This window comes from Vidua chalybeata, chromosome 6, assembly GCF_026979565.1.
Source record: "Vidua chalybeata isolate OUT-0048 chromosome 6, bVidCha1 merged haplotype, whole genome shotgun sequence".
In the NCBI taxonomy this organism is placed as follows: Eukaryota; Metazoa; Chordata; class Aves; order Passeriformes; family Viduidae; genus Vidua; species Vidua chalybeata.
In genome coordinates, this window is record NC_071535.1 from 25,467,992 (window position 1) to 25,485,189 (window position 17,198).

Consider the following 17,198-nt stretch of genomic DNA (forward strand, 5'->3'; position numbering starts at 1 on the left):
CCTTAATATAAGTTTGTTTCTCTACATTTTTTCTAGCATATGATAAATATAATTGCTATTGGGGAAAAAAAGCAGTTTTTAATATAGAAAGCCAGTTGTCAGTTACTGCTCACAGAGTAGCTTATTCCTTACATTTTAATACTGTAATTAATTTTTTTAAAATAAAAATCCTAATACTGCTTCTCATTTTGTATCTTTAAGTATCCTGTCATTAATGCCTGATTATAGTTTTTGAAAAAGACCATCTGTTCTGTACTGCATATTTTACATTTAATTTGTATCAATACAAATGAATATCCAAAGTCTGGATGTTTTTAAATTGATCCTTTTGCTTACTGTTTTTTTGTTTAATGGTGGTGTTTTGTTTTGTTTCTCCAGAAAATAGAGGCTCGGGTATCTGCTGATGAAGATCTTAAGCTTTCTGATCTTCTGAAATACTACCTTAGGGAATCTCAAGCTGCTAAGGTGAATCTATGGGGTCTTGTTCAGTGAAAATATGTTTTTTTTTAACATTAAAAAAAGAGAAAGTGATATGGGATCATCAGCTCACAATACAGATAGATTAAAATGCTGCCTTCTCTAGCCTGCAGTTTTTCCCTTAGCTGTAAAACCTGTTTCTGTTGAATGTAAGGAATAACAAAGTAGTTGCTGATGTGGGACTGACTGTGTGGAACTGAGTAAGCCACTTGTCAAGACCAAATCATGCAGTAACGAGAAACAGTGGAAAGGCTGTTCTCGTGTTTGCTGTGTGTTTGGTGTTTGTAATTGCAAGCAATTCTGCTTTTTTAAAAAAATATTAAAATTGGGTATTCCATATAATCTACTAATGCTGATACAAGAGCACACAGGCTGAATTTGATATTCTGTGCTTACAGAAAATTTAATTCTTACTATTGTTTGATGTGAGATGATTAAATAACATCACAGAATGAGCAAGCATTTGACAGTAAATGTCTGTAGTTAGAAGATCATGAACTGTTGCACAAAAAATGTTACTACTGCTTCTTGGGCTCTGTGTATATTTCAGATACATAATCTAAATGTAGTCTGTTTCTAATCTAAGAAGCTGTGAAATTTCCAATGGTTTGCCTTCTTTGGCTTTTGGAGTTTGATCTAAGCCATCTGTTGCCAGCTTCTATCAGACAAGATGGAGACCAAACAGTATTATGTTGTGGATCTGATCTAGTATGGACATTCCTGTGACTTGGAGGATGAAGTAAAGTGAATGCAAATAATTTACTAAGAACTGAAATACAGCAACAAGGACTAAAATTAATTTGATTTTTTAAAATTACTTGGAATATTATAAAATCCTTGGGTAGAATCTTAACTCCATACAACCTTTGTTTTTTTTAATAGGATCTCCTGTATAGAAGATCTAGGTCACTAGTGGATTATGAAAATGCTAATAAGGCATTGGATAAAGCAAGAGCAAAAAATAAAGATGTGCTGCAAGCTGAAACTACTCAGCAAATATGCTGTCAGAAATTTGAGAAAATTTCTGAATCAGCAAAACAAGGTATTTGGGTGGTCCTTAATCCTATGTTACTACTTGAAAATTAACATTTTAATATGTTATTAATGAGAATTAATGTAAATAATAAGAATAGATTTTTGTACTGTTTCCTAAGCAGAAATATTATCTTTTAATTATTATTTATTTATTTTAGAAAGTTCAAATTATATTTTTCTTTGGCTTGTCATAGCTCTGATAGGTAGAGCAAAGTCTAGGTGCAAATTACGTGTTAAGCCTTTTTTTCCACATACATAAGCTAGGATATGAAATGATAACTGTTAGCAGTAATAGCAAACAAATATTTTAGTGTTGTTAAAATTCCCCTTTTGGTTTTATGCTTTCTTCTTTGAAGGCACCAATCTGTCACAGATATGATACTACATCATAGGGATGTAGTAGGGAGAAGGGAGAAATAATGAAATGAGATTTTACTGAATTACAGAATTAATGGAGAAAAGGAACCTTATTTACATGTTACTTTTCTTCTGGAAACTTACTGTCTTTTTTAGGTTAATACTTCAGTGAGTTAGTAGTATCTGAGTCATCATTTGTGGCAGATCTGTTCAAGGTTTAAACACCATGCTCTCCTGTTTTTATCATTGAAGAGTTGTTTGAGCCTGTAAATCTGGTTAATGATTCCTATGAGACAGTGGAGAAGGAGTGATCCTGTTAGCCACAACAGTATATGCAGAAGGCATACTGTTGTTCTTCCTAGTTTTAGCTTAGTATATTCCCTGAAGACTTTCAAGTATCAGCCTTGAAAGAAGAGTGCAGATGGAATAAGAGAAATAAATGTTAAAAGCATCCACTTGGCAGTCTTTTTTCAAAAGAGCTTAGTGTCCACAAAAGGTTACCTAGAGGTGTGGAACTGCAGTGATGGTTTGCTTTCTTCCAACCGAGTCGCAGTATTTTTGAGCTCAGAAGGTGCTGAGATTAAACGTGAGGTTTTTCTTTTTTTCTTCTCTCACCCTTTACCTCTTCATCCTGAAGGAATGTCTTTTAATAGCTGAAGTCACTAGCAGGGATACTGTTAATGAGTCCATTTTTATTTTCTATAGAACTGATAGACTTTAAGACAAGAAGAGTTGCAGCATTCAGAAAAAATCTGGTGGAACTAGCAGAACTGGAATTAAAGCATGCTAAGGTAACTGTGATCCTTTTTGGCCTACATTTCAAGTGATTTTGAACATTATATGCTTGATTAGCCAAAATGGCTACAGTTGTTGTATGATACACACTTCACATTTAGGAAGGTGAATTTTAAGTTAAGCATTGTCCAGAAAGATGAAATTTCTTTAATAAAGAGAAAATGAAGTATAGGTGAAGCATCTCTGAGAGATTGGTATGCTTGAGGTGCCTTTGGAAAACTCATATCCTGGAAGACAGTTTTGCCTTCAGTTTTCAGTTTTATTTGGCTCTTTGGTATTTACATCTGCAGAATTTGAAAACTTACCTATTTTTAAAACTTAATCTCTCCATTTCACTATGAGATAGGAAGCGGTTTCTCCTGTTAGCCAGATTTTGGGACTTGGTGTATAGGTTATTAAGCATGAGATCACACTGGTCTGTCTGTTATGATGAGTATGCTTTTTGAACCTTTTTGCCTTTTAAACTCTAAACCATTAACAAAAGAGGCCTGTTGCAGATAGCCTTTTCAGGAAAATAAATTTTTGTGGGAAAAGAACTTTAGCAGGCCTGTACTGTCCTTAAATTTCACAATGTATTTGATTTCACGGATGACTACAACAGTCTCTTATTTGAACAGTCTTATATCTGGAGGCAGCTTTCTTTCAAAAATCAGTTCTTTAGCATTTCTCTTCAAATGTGAAACTGCATTGGTTAGGAAGCTGTGAATTAACTCAATATATATATGTTGAAAGGACTTGTTAAGAGGTGTATTGCTGCTTTAGTTTCTTTTCAGTAGTGTTGATAGTGTCATTCTTCATTCTGCTAAACCCATTGCTTGTAAAACTGTGTGCTGTAAAAAGGATTGTTTGGGGGACTGTTTTTTTTAAAGACCTTTGTAGGTGTAAGTTCAGCTTAATGAGATATTTATGTATTGCTGGTAAAGCAGTCAGTAACATGTGGAACACATGACTCTTTTTTCAGATGAACAGTCCTTACTCTAAATAGTCCTAACAATCTTATTTGAACAGTTTTTATTGATTTGCCATATTGTGCAAGGGAATTGTGTAAGGGAATGCTTCTGTTCTGCTTCAATCTTTGACTCTTCATCATCTCTTGTAACTGACTCTTGCTGAAGTCTCCACATGCCTTGAAGTGGAATGCTTTGACAATGTCTCTGTCTTCTATTAAAGAATCATTTCTTTTAACTATGCAAGTCACAACATTGGAATAATATTCTCTTTAATTTTGACAGCTAATAACTGCAGAATGCAAGGGGAAGATGCTTAAATTCTGTAGCTTTCAACTTGATATGTGTTTCCTGTGTCCTCAGTACCTGGAAGTGCTTGAAGATTTTTAGCTTTAGTTTGTTGCCACAGCTTGTGTTTAACACTAATTTCTTTGAATAGTCTGTCTGTGCCTTACCTTGTCTTAGTAAATTTAGTAATGAAGAGTCCATGAAGCTGTAATAGAAGCTTTGAATTGTAGTTCTGCTTTTGAAGATGAATTTTTTTTGCTGACCCTTTTCACCTACTTCATCATGGAGCACAACATTCACCAGGCAGTTTTGAAGCTTTAAAGCTTTATAATCATAAAATGTCTTTTTGACTAAGAATGATAAATCTTGAAACATTAACAAATACTGTAACCTGTTGAATGAAAGGATGTTTCATTTCTCACTAGGTTTGAAATTTTTCAATGCCACTGTTTCATATTTAAAAACAAGCTAATCTGCTACAGATGGATTGGTTTGGTTGCTGTGTTTTTCTTTCCTTGAATTCTGGGTTTGATTATTACAAAATTTACAAGTACAGTAGGTTGTATTTTTCAACATTATATAATGGGGAATGTTCTTACTAATGCAGTAACCAAGGTATTTGAAGAGAGTCTTATGGATAGGTCTTTATTAGTCTATATGGACTATTGAAGTATGAAATGGTTTGGTGGACACTTTCTAGGTTAATTCCATAAAAGGGAAAAATAAGATATTAAAAGGCTTGTTTGTTGGGTTTTTTTTTTTGGATGTAGTATTGTGCCCTGATGTGGGAAGAGCAGTGCTAGAGGAACATGACTGAAACGCAAGTCATGAACAGTGCTTCCATTTCAAGAACTGGTAGCCCTGGTTTTGACTGGGTTAAGCTGGGCTGGTTTTAGACACCTAATTCCTCTTGAAGTACAGCCAGAAGAGGACTAGTAGAAACATAAAAGAAAGCCATGCTTTTCACGTAGGCAGTCAATTAATTACATCAGATCAAAAGCCCCCTGCTTCTAGGTTCTTGGCTAAATACTTTGACTGATGCTGGCAGTCTCTGTCTCTGTGCCTTTGCACCTACTGGAGGTAGGCGTGTGAAGTTTTAGTAGCAACAAAATGGCAATTGCTTAGTCAGTCGAGTGTGGCGCACAGCACTGACAAACTTTGCAACATGACCTGTTACCCAAGTCGAAGTGTTTGCTTCCAGCAAAATTGCTAAGTAGGGAAGAGGTGTGGGGACAATGGATACCCACCGCTGCAGCCTTTTGCTAGAAGTCTTCTATTATGGGTTTTCTTTTTCAGTAGTGAGTGCCTCCAGACTAGATGCCATGCAGATGCATCTGTTTCTGGATCAGTCCAGCTATGTGTCTTCTGGACTTGGAGCTGCCTCACACAAAAAACATAGAGGTGAAATATGATGTAGCAGTGGGTGCTGAACTCGCCCGAGAGGCTCTTTTGGAGGAATTCAGACAACAGTGAAGGCTGCTGCTTGACTTGCAGTTTAAAGTTACTTGCTCTGTGTGGAAAGAAAAACACAAATCCTAAAGTACAGAGGCTGCTGCACAGAAGAAGTCAGAGTGACCAAAGAATTGAGAGAAGGTTCTGAGGCACAGCATGCATTTTGCGAGCTATACCTGCCTGTAGCTCTAGAAGACTTGAGGGCCATAGGGAAATAATCTCAGTAAATCAGGAACACTGGACATAAAAATTCTAAGTAAACCCTCTCTGCCCAGTTATGCTCATACTACTTCCCTATAACATACTTCTTGGAAGTATTGTTAATATCCTCTTATCCTTTTGAAATACAACTCAAGACTTTTGAAAAAGCTAAAAATCAGGCTGTGGGTTGAATTTGTTTTAAGTTGATGAAAGGGCAGATTGCTACCAGGAAGGATGCTGATGCATGACTCTTCCTTTTCCTTATGTTGGCACAATTATGTGTGCAGCTGCATAGTAAGAAGGCGCTGAAAGTTGCTCTGGGTTTTCCTAAGCTTTACTTTGTCTTGTTTTCACAACATCCCTTGTATCAAAAGACACAGTTTTGTCTGAGAGGGTCTGTCAGTAAAAGAGAGCTGCCTTCTTAGCAGCAGCATGTACCCTAGATTTATTTAGAATAGCTGCCAAATTGAAGCTTTAGATTATCATTGGTCAGTGACCTACTCTGAACATACTGATGTTTCTTTTTCTGTGGCCATTCTGGGTGATTATCCCCCTAGGTAGTGCTTAGCTTCTGTTTTGCTAGTTCTGTGTTTCTTCATAACTTAATGCAGCTGTAGCTAATGTAAGCCCTGAGTAAGTGTTCGGCTGTTTTGGTGCAAAAGCTGCATTTGGTGTACTGTTCAGTATTTTAAATGGTTGGATTTTGAGGTATTCCTGTGTTGGATTTCATGTTCAGGAAGGGAGGTTTGATAGCTGGTGAAACTGCTATGGTTATAATCATATACTTAGAGCATTCAAAGCCTTGGCTGTACATTCGGAGTCTTTTGACATGTGAATTGTAACTGAGTAAGACAGCCACTTCCTTCACGTAAAGAAACAGAAACATACATTTTCCACAAATATTAATATATACACTCTTGCCTCTCTGTTTTTTTTTGGAAAAAGAATTTATTGTGTACTAGCAACAGATGTCTGTTTGGAACTGACAGAAGAAAGAAGTAAGCAAAATGCAGTTCTAAGGGATTTGCTGAAATGTTTTGTCAGTAATTCTTTCTTCCCTGAAAAGGATGTTTCTGTGACTGTGGTTCTGCCAATAATTTTAGTATTACAGCTTAGGAGTGTGAGCTGGCAAGAAACAGTTTTCTGAATCTGAATGTATTGGACTTTCTCAAGCTGTGGTGATGTAAGTCAAGTATGTCAGATACTGCAGCCACAAGGAGTAATGGCTCACAGTTCCTATTGTCCTTGATTTAGCATAATTTAAATAAGGTGGTTCTTGTGTACTTTGTAAATTTGATCTAATGAAAATGAATTATGTGCCTATTTGGAAAATTTTAGTAGACTGGCTGGCTTAGTCTGGAGATGACTGAAGTGTAAAGGATGTTGGTTTAACAGGACATTGGTGTAAAGGATGGTTTAACCTCAGCTGGAAACTAAAACTGAAAAGTGAGAAAACTGGTGGGTTGAGTTTAAGACAGTTGAACAGGGAAAGCAAAAGCTGTGTGCTCAAGTAAAGATAAGCAAGGACTTTATTCATTGCTTCCCATGGGCAGGCAGATGTTCCTCCATCTCCAGGAGAGCAGGGCCCCATTATGTGTGACAGTGACTTGAGAAGACAACAGTCTGAATGCCCACCTCTTCCTTTTTATTTCCCCCACCTGGTATACTGAGCATGATGTCAAATTGGTCTGGAATATCCCTTTGGTCACTTGAGGTCAGCTGTCCTAGCTGTGTCCCCTCCCAACTCCTGTGCACCCCCAGCCATTTCTCCAGCGTGCCAGAACAAGAAGCAGAAAAGACGAGTAAGAGCTGCTTGGCAATAATGATGTCATCTCTATGTTATCAACATCATTTTCAGCAGAAATCCAAAACATACCCCATATTAACCACTGAGAAGAAAATAAATTCTACCCCAGCTAAAACCAGCACAAATGTCCTGGTAACGTTCTTTTTTTTTTTTTTTTTTTTTTTAGAGTTCTACATAATGGTCTGTAAATTACAAAAATACTTCATGCTTCTGTAATAAGATGGCCAAAAGATTATTGTCACACTTTAGTTACAGGCAATGTGTGCAGTCCATAAGTGTACTTCACATTGACTTCCATTTGAAGACTGAAGACTTCCTTTCAATTCATTAGATCATTACAGTCAAGAATCAGCTTTTCAGTAGCAGAGACCTTAAATTTATGAATCCTGTACACCACAAAGATGGGCTACCAAGTCCTCATGTATCTTGCTTATACAGAACTCGTTCATGTCACCAAATTACAAGTCTTCTAAAAAATAGCTTGTGACTGTCCTCTGCCAGTATAGACATAAAGAGACAAAAAAGCTGTTGAAGCTGTAACTGAAATTGCTGTCTTCTAGACAAGACTGAGAAGGATTTAGTAGGCATAACTGGGCATCTGCTTTCAAGCCTTTAAATCAGTTAATTGCTTAATCTGGATAATAAGAACCTGAAGGGGGCATAGAATTATGATTTTACCTTTGGCAGCTGAGGGATGAATGTCCTTATCTATCACAAGTCACTTGGAGCGCTTTTAACTGAAAAAGTATTTACAAATTCTAAAGGACTTCTGTGGAATGTTTATGAAAAGCATTCAAATCACAGATACTTACATGCTTTTGTGTGTCTCAGGTTTTCTTTATATGTTTCTTTTTTGATCCAAAAATTTTTTTAGAAGTCAGCAATTTCTTCCGTGTGGATAACTGGGCATTCAGACTGCTTTGTTCTTGCATTTTATCTGAACCTGATAGAAATTACTCTTAACACTGTCAACAGCCTGACATTTTTTTCTTAGAGATTTCAGATTTGGGAACAAATGTAGTACAGGTACTTAACAGTGAATAGCTAGTAGTGTAAAGTGATGTAAGCATATAAATTAATGAACATATGAATACTGAGTTGTTTTGGTGGGTTTTTTTTTCCTGCAAAGTAAATTCTGGCTTATCAATCACATTTGCTTAATTCACAACAGTATCGATTCTCTAAATTCATTCAGATACCTGAAAATCAGTCTGTATATTTTTATAGTAGAGCCAGAATGCTTTAAATAAGATTAAAAACTGTGGAAAGGTGGCCAGAGCTTGGCTTAGAATTGAGTTAATGTTCTTATAGTCACTGTAGCTCCAGCTGTAATGGCTAGACTCAATTTGATGGCTAAATCACCTGGCTAAGCATGTAAATCAGTCTGCTGTCTTTCTAACAGGGCCGCCTCCTTGAACAAAGCTGTCAGCTCAAATGGCTGCTATAAGCGAGGAGCTCCTGAGTGCTGTGAATTTTTTAATATTTGCTGATGAATACAGTATTCAATGTAACACATGAATACTTACACTTAGGGGGTCTCTTTCTAGAGACAGAGCAATGGTCCTGCTATATAAAATATTTTAAACTTTGCAACTGTGAATTTCATTGCTGAGAGAGTGCTCTGCAGTGAATAGTTTTTGTGGCCAGACTAGACCTCTAGGGAGAAACATGAAAGGGTATTAAGTGCTTATTTTTGAATCTCAAATTGGCTCTCTTTATTTCCATGACACTATATTCTTATATTAAAAAAAAAACTTTTTATACAAAAGTTACATGTTTTTCCATAAGTTTTAAACCTGTCTATTCTTCTTTAGTGATGTCATTGCTATTTAAAAAACATTGTTCTGTCACAAGCTTAAAAGAAAGAAGACAAATGTGATATTTTTCTTTATTTTTACAGGGTAACTTACAGCTTCTGCAGAGCTGCCTGGCAGTGTTAAATGGTGACACATAAACTACGTTCCGTCCTCCCACTAACAAGGGCTGCCCTCCTCTGGATTTTGTTTTCATGACTTTAAATAGGCATTTACAATTCCCTGGAGAAAACATTTGACAAAGTGCACATAAGCAAGCTTCTTCTTTCAAAAGAATTAAACATGTGAAAGTAGCTCCAGACTATATGAACAGCATACTTGTTATACATACGTATTCATGTTTATTTAATCATTATATGCTTTCATTGTTCAGAAACCAAATGCTCGGGTTTTGTGAAAATAGCCAATATAATAATGTTCATGTTATGAATACTATGATACGGCTGCAATCTTATTTACCTTTGTAAGTAATTTCTGGAGATCACCATTTGAAGCACATTGTTCAAATGGCCTAAATATTACCATTAGATATCTGAATATTGTTACTATAATGGCATTGTATACACTGTCTTAGTTTTTTTTTTTTTTTCCATGTACTTTTATCAAAAAACTTATCTTTTTTTCAATTGTGAACATTTCTTAGAAATTTTGGAGAACTTTGTGTAATCTTTATAACTATGATTTAAAAAGAAAAGCAGATGCATTAGTATGTTTGCCTTAACTTGTAGACTAATCCAATTATTGTAAAATAAACCATGAAATCAGTGATTTTTCTAAAATGATGCAGACACTCTATCATCTATAAGCTTAGTATTTTCTAGTAAATTAGATTAATTTTTTTCTTTCTCTATTCATTCTGTAAAAAACATTGACTAAGTATTGGATTGGTCTGACACTACTCACCCAGTACTTTTCACTTGCATTCTCAGGTTTTATCTGTTTGTCTGTGACTTTCCTATCCAGTGTACTTAAATTGTTTTGAGCTTGGTGGCTGACTCTGCAGTTTCTTTGGCAGAAATACAATTGAGAGAACTTCCTGAGTTTCTTCTGAGAAAGGGGAAATAAAGTAGCAGAAGGGAGTTCAGACGGTGCATAAAATATCAGTGAAAAGTAATACTGCCCCACTGTCATACAGATAAAATGTTTTGCTTCAGGAAAAAAGTGAAGGTATCCCCTGTAAAGGAGTGTCTTAAGAGGATCTCATTTTGCTATCTGGACATAAGACTTAGAGCTATGAATCCCGTATTGTTAGTTGTATTGATTGGTCTCCCTTCCTTGAACTATGACCCTTTTCCAAGAGGTGCTGCTATGTTGTGTAATTTCACGATGTCATAAAATGAGGCTTTACTTGATGAACTGCTCTTCACAGTGGGATTGCTGCTTTATAAGCAATACGTGCTGTTTGCAGGCCTTCAGTGGAGCAGTGACGTTTGGGTGAATGGTACGGTTGGAAATGCAGATCAGTGTAAGTCAATGTCTCTGTGATTACAGGTGCCCTGTACTGCCGCACAGAGGTGTGTGGTTTGTTTTGTTTTTCTCAGATAGGGTGAATTGCACAGTGTCATATACTTACCCTGCTGCCTTGCACATCAAAACATTGCAAAGGCAGAGAAGTTTGCATTGTGCTTTGATTCATCTACCCATCACCTCAGGCTACGATGCCCAGTGCCCAGTGGGCCTTGGCAACTTACCTAGTACAGAGAGTATTCGCAGCAATGCCTACTACACTAATACTGTGCTGTTCATCTTCTAGATATAACAGGTATAATTCCTAAGGAACTCATCTATAAATAGACTACAAGGGACAACGATGACAATGTATATATAGTTAACAATATTGTAAATATTTTAAGTAGGATGTGGGAACAGTTTTTAGATTAGTCCTCGCTGTTGAGTGTTACTAGCTCATTAAATTTTTTCCAAGCCTCTTGGTATTGGGTGTGTCTCTTAAAGCTCTAACTCTGGCTCGGTAACTCTGGAAAAAAAGTGCCTAAAACGTGATCCGAGGACCTGCAGCTCCGTGGAGAAAAGGGAAAAGATCCGTCTGCCCGGTCCTCGCTGCGGGGCGGCCCAGGAACCGCTGGGGCCCCGCTGTCGCCCGGGCCATGGCGGCGGGGGCGCCCTCCCCCGGCGGGGCGGGGCGGGGACGGGGCGCGGCCGGGCCGGGCGGGGCTCGGCCGCCGGAAGCCGCCGGGCGGCCGGAAGGGGCCGGGCCGGGCCTGGCTGCGGCAGCGGGCGAGCACAGCGGTGGCGCCATGAGCCGCCTGCGGGAGGAGGATGATCCCTACGTGGTGGAGGAGGCCAGCGACGAGGAGCGAGCGCTCAGCAGGTGCCTGGAGCTGCCGGCCGGGGGGTGGGCTCGGGCCGGCGGCGGCGGGCCCCGGTCCCCGCCTGGCGTGTGCTGGCCCGGACGCGCAGCGACGCTGGCGGTGCCAAGCCGTGAGCGCCGGGCTGCCCGCGGAGTGCAGGAGGATCGGCCGCACATCGCACATCAGCCGCGGCGATTTCCTTGAAACCGGCGTATTTATATTTCTGAGCGCACAGCCCCCTGCGCGGAGCGAGAGCTGCCGGGGGCATTGTGGCAGGCTGCACGCAGTCGGCTGAAGCTCCTTTGCGTTTAAACCAGAGCTTTAATACCCCTAAGCTAATAAAGTGTTTTAATAGGTACATTGCCCATAAACATAGGAGTGCACCCACACAATTCAGATATTCATTCTGCAAGTGACTATGTCCACGTTTTAGCCTATTTCTAATAATTAGGTGTGTACCACTTCAATGTTTGTAGCTCAGAGGATGAGGTGGACGTGCTCCTGCATGGCACTCCTGACCAGAAGCGGAAGCTGATACGGGAGTACCTGACTGGTGAGAGCGAGTCTTCCAGCGATGATGAGTTCCAAAAGGAAATGGAAGCAGAACTAAACGCCACCATGAAGACTATGGAAGGCAAATGGAAATCACCTGAAATGGGTAAATCAAGCTTGACATCTGCTTGCATATGAAATAATGAATTATGTGTTAGGGGCCAAATCATATTTGGGTTTTGGTTGTATAGTTAAGAATATGTAGCAATATTTACATCACCACATCCATACAGCACAGAATAGGAATTATGATGCAGAGTGGCTGTGACTGCTTGGCAGTTCACCTAGGCATCTTTGAACTTCTGTGATCCTGAAATTTTGGGGGACTTTTTTTAGTGAATTTTATTGTAACCATAATTTGTGAAACAATGTGCCACACCTGTATTTCTTTCACATGACTAAAGATGTCTTGTGTGTTTCTGTAGGGCACAGACAGGCATATTTGATGTGGTGTCCTCTGTGTCTAAAGGGAGTGTTGGGAGAAACTTTCTTTCAAATGGTACCTGAGGTTCATCTTTGAGGGAGAAGGGAGCAGCTTTGCTCTGAGAATGCCTGTAAATGAAGTAGCACAAGTGATGTGAATGAAAAGGGTGTGGGAATAAACTGGGAGAGCTGTTATTTAACACACCCAGGTAGAACAGAGCGCTCTGAACTGAGTAACTTGAAAGTAAAGATTTGTTTTGGGGTATATACTTGCTGTCCTTTTAGTGGGGTGTTCTTACCACTTCTAATTTCACCTGTAGGTACTTCCTCAAGTACTGGGCTGACTGGATCTGCCAGCACTTCGAAATACTATGATGACATTTACTTTGATTCTGATTCAGAGGATGAAGATAAAATAGGTAAATAACAGAAGCAAGAGGAGGGCATCTTTATAGTACCGCTCACTCTCTCAGATCCTGTAAAATCCTCTTGTGGGGGGTCAAGAGGCTGTTTTTGAAGGCAGCATTTTTGAGGGGAATTACCAGCCTGTATCATCTCAGTGTAATCCTGCAATTCCTTGATGTATCCCAGTGTAATGCTTTGGGGTCATGCACTTGGAGGAGAGATGAGCCAGGCATTTAAGATTTATTGCAAGGATGGAAAATGAAAATTGGAAATTGTATATTGTATATTTTGATAATCTGTGTCTGATGGATGTAACGTATTCTTGCACAAATTTTTCCAGATACACAGGATGTCCGGAAAAACAGAAAACATCAGCAACGTCGGATTCTCTCCAATGATGAGCTGCTGTATGACCCAGAAGAAGACAGTAGAGACCAAGAGTGGGTAGACTCACAGAGGAGAGGGTAAGCAACCATAAATACTTGAATCGTAAGATGCTTAACATCAACTGAAAATTTTAAATTAAAATGGTAAATATAGAGAAAAAGCTGGTGCTGTCAAATCCATGATATGAAACTAGTTTTTATATATAAACTTAAAGCATAAAAAACCATAAAAGCCTGTAAAATGTTTTGGCTGTATATATTAGAAGTTGAGTCTTCAAAATGACACAAAACTTCAAAATTTTTAAAATCAAGATTTCCAAATTCTCTAAGCCAGTTTTGTCTGTAAATCTCATCTAAACAACCATGCTGTGAATTAAGATGTTGCAAGATAATTTGATTGCTGATTAATATTTGTTCCTGATAAATACTGAATTTCCGGTTTTGGAAAACTTTGAACTTAGCAAGCCAAAAAATGTGCAGAGAAAACAGGAACAATACAAAGCTACTTTTATGAGGGTTTTTTGAGGGTTGAAATAGAAAAATGGTTGTTGCAGCAGAAGTAAAATTTCCACTTAAATCTATGAATAAGATAATAAATGTTGCCTGCAGAGATCATACTTGAGCTACCTGCTTTGTCAGAGGAGAGGGTTGTTAGACACAAATTCTCATGCCAGATGTATTTGTCTCACCGAGTGAAAATACTCTGTAAATCAAAAGATACTGGTACAAGTTTTCCCCTCACCTTCTCATTTATCTTCTTTGAGTTAATGCAAAAGGTGTCCAGGATGAGCCGAGTGTTAATAGGTGTATTTTAATGCAAAGAAAGGTTTGACATTGGATTGATACGACCACCAGCAAGGGCGTGTAATTTCACTTCTTGGCTCTGCTTCCTCCTCTCTCGAATTGGTAGGTACCGTAACCAGAGAAGAGCACCCCAGCAGCAGCAGACAAAACCTGCAGCTGTTCCAAATAGTGATGCTGTTCTGAACTGCCCTGCTTGCATGACAACATTATGCCTGGACTGCCAGAGGTAACAACAGTGAACAATAAGGGGTCTTTTTGTAATTTTTTTTTTTTTTTGGTCAGTAGTATTGTTAGTATATTCAGTTTGATCTATGGATTTTTATCAACTCTGTCTTGCAAGGTGGCCCTAATAACGAGAAGGCAGGTAGATGTGAGTCAGATTTAGGGTTAGATGCTGGTTTGTAAGAGTGATGATCAGTTTAACCTGCAGTGTGGAGATGGGGAAGAATAGGGTAGAACGTTAGCATAGTGGAGTAGGTAAATTTTTTTTAAAATAATAATCGTGGAGACTTAACAGGCATTTCAGGCAGATTGAGGATTTTAGAGATACCTATCTATATATATTTTGGCTTGATGTTTAGAGGCATAAAACAATTCTAGGCTATTTTTGTCTAAAAATGTCTTGTTAAAGGAGGATTAAGCAAAATAAAAGATAGTGTATTCTTACTTGGTTTGAATCTCAGCAGTTAGAGTTTTGAGTATAGTTACATTTTAAAGCGCCAGGAAGGTATTTAGGTGAGAGTGCACAGTGTGTTTTGCTACTCTTCAGTATCTGACTGCATTGCAGGCCTAGTTAGTGCTGCTAACCCATGCTAAAGAAATTACTCTAGAAGTGGGAGTAAAGTAGAAAGAAATCTTCTGAAATGAGCAATAAAATACTTGTCATTTATTGAGTATTTTTGGTGATTGAGGATGAAATTCCACAGCAGCCTGAAATCATCTAAGTACTGGGTGCTGTTTTTCTCTGTTTTTGCTTTGCTGGCTCTGGTACTCCTTGACCTTTTTCTGTAGTTAAGTATTTCAGTTTGCTAAGCTAACAGAAAACTATATTGTCAGACTGGTCTTTCTTGGATTTAATCCACTGCAGTAGCTCAGCACAGCCATACAAGCAATAAGCCAGCAGAATTCGAGATTGGATTTCTGCAGCCACTGTTGTGTTCGTTTAGGCTGCTGTAAAATTGCAGCCTGAGGGACATCGTGTTAAATTGAACTACAGAACTGAATTTTGCTACATACTCCAGATACACAGTTGTTAAGACTGATGACAGCTGAAATTTTATGTCTTGTTTTAGACATGCTGCTTCTAGTGTGATATGTCAATGATACTACTTATTTATAAGGAATTTCAGACTTGCACGGCATTGTAGGATGTCAGTGCCAGTAGACGAGTCATTTACACTCACTGCTTCCTGATCTTTTACTATTATGAGGTATATGTAGCAATGCATAATTCTGCACTACCAATACCATTGTACTCCAGGGTGTTTCTTTTAGCAGCAGACATTATTTTTTTTTAATGCCTTAAAAAACAACAGATGGCTGGAGTTCTATGTTTTTATTATTTTTGTAGCTGTGACTTCTGTTTATAAAATTCCTATTTATTTGGCTTTCAGCCCTTTGGCATGTTACTTCCTGTCTTTAATCCCACTTTCAGTGATGGTAACAGATTTCTTGGAAGGAGAATTGTATGAATGGTATGACTTGCATTTTCTCCCCTTCTCCATAGACATGAATCTTACAAAACACAGTACAGAGCAATGTTTGTGATGAACTGTGTTGTTAACAAAGAGGAAATACTGAAATACAGAAAGAAGGTAAAGAGAAGAAGTAAGAAAATGAAGCACAGCAAGGAAATTGACTCTATACAATCAAATCAAGAAGAAGAGGAAATATATCATCCAGTATTGTGTACTGAATGCTCAACTGAAGTAGCAGTAATGGATAAAGATGACGTTTTTCACTTCTTCAATGTTCTGGCCAGCCACTCCTAACGCGTAAATGCGGGGGGAAAATCCTGTGTTGTTTTTAAGAGCGTGGGAAGCGTTAGAAATGCAGGCATGCTCGCCTTTTTGAAAATGTGGTCTTATAAATGTGCATTTTCATCTGAGAACTTTATAATGGTAGGACTTTTTGCAAAATTTATAAAAGGCATACAGTTAACTGCGTGTATATGAGAGCAATATTCTTTCCCACCATCAGGCGGTTGTATCATTGGGGATTAAATATTTTGTAAATACCATGTAAGATCTGTATATTATGATCATTCCCTGTATATATACTATCCCTTCATTATCTCAGTGTGTATTAGAACAGCTTCTTGGAATAAATACTTCATAGTAACTGATTTTCCATAGCTGCATTGGTTATTTTATAGCATGGGATAAACAACATTCAGTCAGAATGTCTGATGTCATTAGGCTGTTGTTCTTGGTAGACTTGCACACGTGGTCTGTGTTACGGTTTTACCCCAGCTGGCAATTAGGCCACACAACTGCTTGCTCACTCCTCCCACCCTCTCCCCCAGTGGGGAGGAAAATTTGGACCTGCAAACCCACGGCAAGAGGAGCCCACACTAAAGCAGGTGTTCTGATAGAACTTGTGACCCCGTGGCAGGCCCATGTTGGAGCAGGCTGAGCCTGAAGGACTGCACTCTGGAAAAATGACCCACAAAGGAACAGTTTGGGAAGAAGTGTTGCCTCTGGGATGGACTCACATTAGAGAAGTTAGTTCACTTCTGGTGGGGGAGGAAGTAGAGCCCAAGAAGCAGGGAGAGTTAGGGGAAAGTAAGATTTATTGTACTTCTCATTATCCTGCTCTGATTTTGTTAGTAATAAATTCAGTCATTATCCCCAAGTTCAGTGTGATTTGCCCATGATGGTATTCGGTGAGTGAGCTCTCCCAATACTTAACTCACAGACCTTTGTGTGTGTTTTCCCTGTCCATTTGCAGAGGGCAGAGATAGAGCAGCTTTGGTAGGTGCCTGGTGTCCAGCCAGGGTCAACCCACCACAACAACACAACTGCTCACCACCTGCTGACCGAGAGCCAGCTTGTCCTTGAACAGTGACCATCTGCTTTCCAGGTAACTCCCCCAGTTTATATACTGGGCATGATATTTTAGGGTATGGAATATCCCTTTGGCCAATT

General features: G+C 38.6%; 2 protein-coding genes and 1 long non-coding RNA gene across 4 annotated transcripts in view; 2 read left to right on the top strand and 1 right to left on the bottom strand.

Moving 5' to 3' along the window:
• Positions 1-11,103, top strand: part of SNX6 (sorting nexin 6) — a 29,809-nt gene extending 18,706 nt beyond the window's left edge. For both annotated transcript variants that reach the window (XM_053946420.1, XM_053946419.1), the window contains exons 11-14: positions 379-465; positions 1,360-1,519; positions 2,575-2,660; positions 9,260-11,103. In XM_053946420.1, the coding sequence (XP_053802395.1) occupies positions 379-465; positions 1,360-1,519; positions 2,575-2,660; positions 9,260-9,313 (387 nt within the window). In that variant the 3' untranslated portion in view covers positions 9,314-11,103. The remainder of the gene's footprint in view (positions 1-378; positions 466-1,359; positions 1,520-2,574; positions 2,661-9,259) is intronic.
• On the bottom strand, positions 9,307-11,299 carry LOC128790007 (uncharacterized). Its single transcript, XR_008431607.1, has 3 exons — positions 11,184-11,299; positions 10,077-10,220; positions 9,307-9,395 (listed from the first exon to the last, which is right to left on the bottom strand). It is a non-coding gene; the product is annotated as an uncharacterized LOC128790007 (long non-coding RNA).
• Positions 11,300-11,385: 86 nt separating this feature from the next.
• EAPP (E2F associated phosphoprotein) lies at positions 11,386-16,396 on the top strand. The gene is made up of 6 exons (XM_053945300.1): positions 11,386-11,502; positions 11,959-12,140; positions 12,778-12,876; positions 13,203-13,326; positions 14,159-14,278; positions 15,779-16,396. Exons 1-6 carry the CDS (start codon positions 11,429-11,431, stop codon positions 16,041-16,043), a joined length of 864 nt encoding a protein of 287 aa, XP_053801275.1. The 5' UTR covers positions 11,386-11,428; the 3' UTR covers positions 16,044-16,396.
• The last annotated feature ends 802 nt before the right edge of the window (positions 16,397-17,198 follow it).

What these genes read in the sequence shown, in the direction of transcription:
- EAPP (XM_053945300.1), top strand. Translation starts at nt 11,429, where the DNA reads ATGAGCCGCCTGCGGGAGGAGGATGATCCCTACGTGGTGGAGGAGGCC. An exon ending in AGAGGATGAAGATAAAATAG is followed by an intron (nt 12,877 to 13,202) that starts GTAAATAACAGA and finishes AAATTTTTCCAG; the next exon opens with ATACACAGGATGTCCGGAAA. An exon ending in GTAGACTCACAGAGGAGAGG is followed by an intron (nt 13,327 to 14,158) that starts GTAAGCAACCAT and finishes TCGAATTGGTAG; the next exon opens with GTACCGTAACCAGAGAAGAG.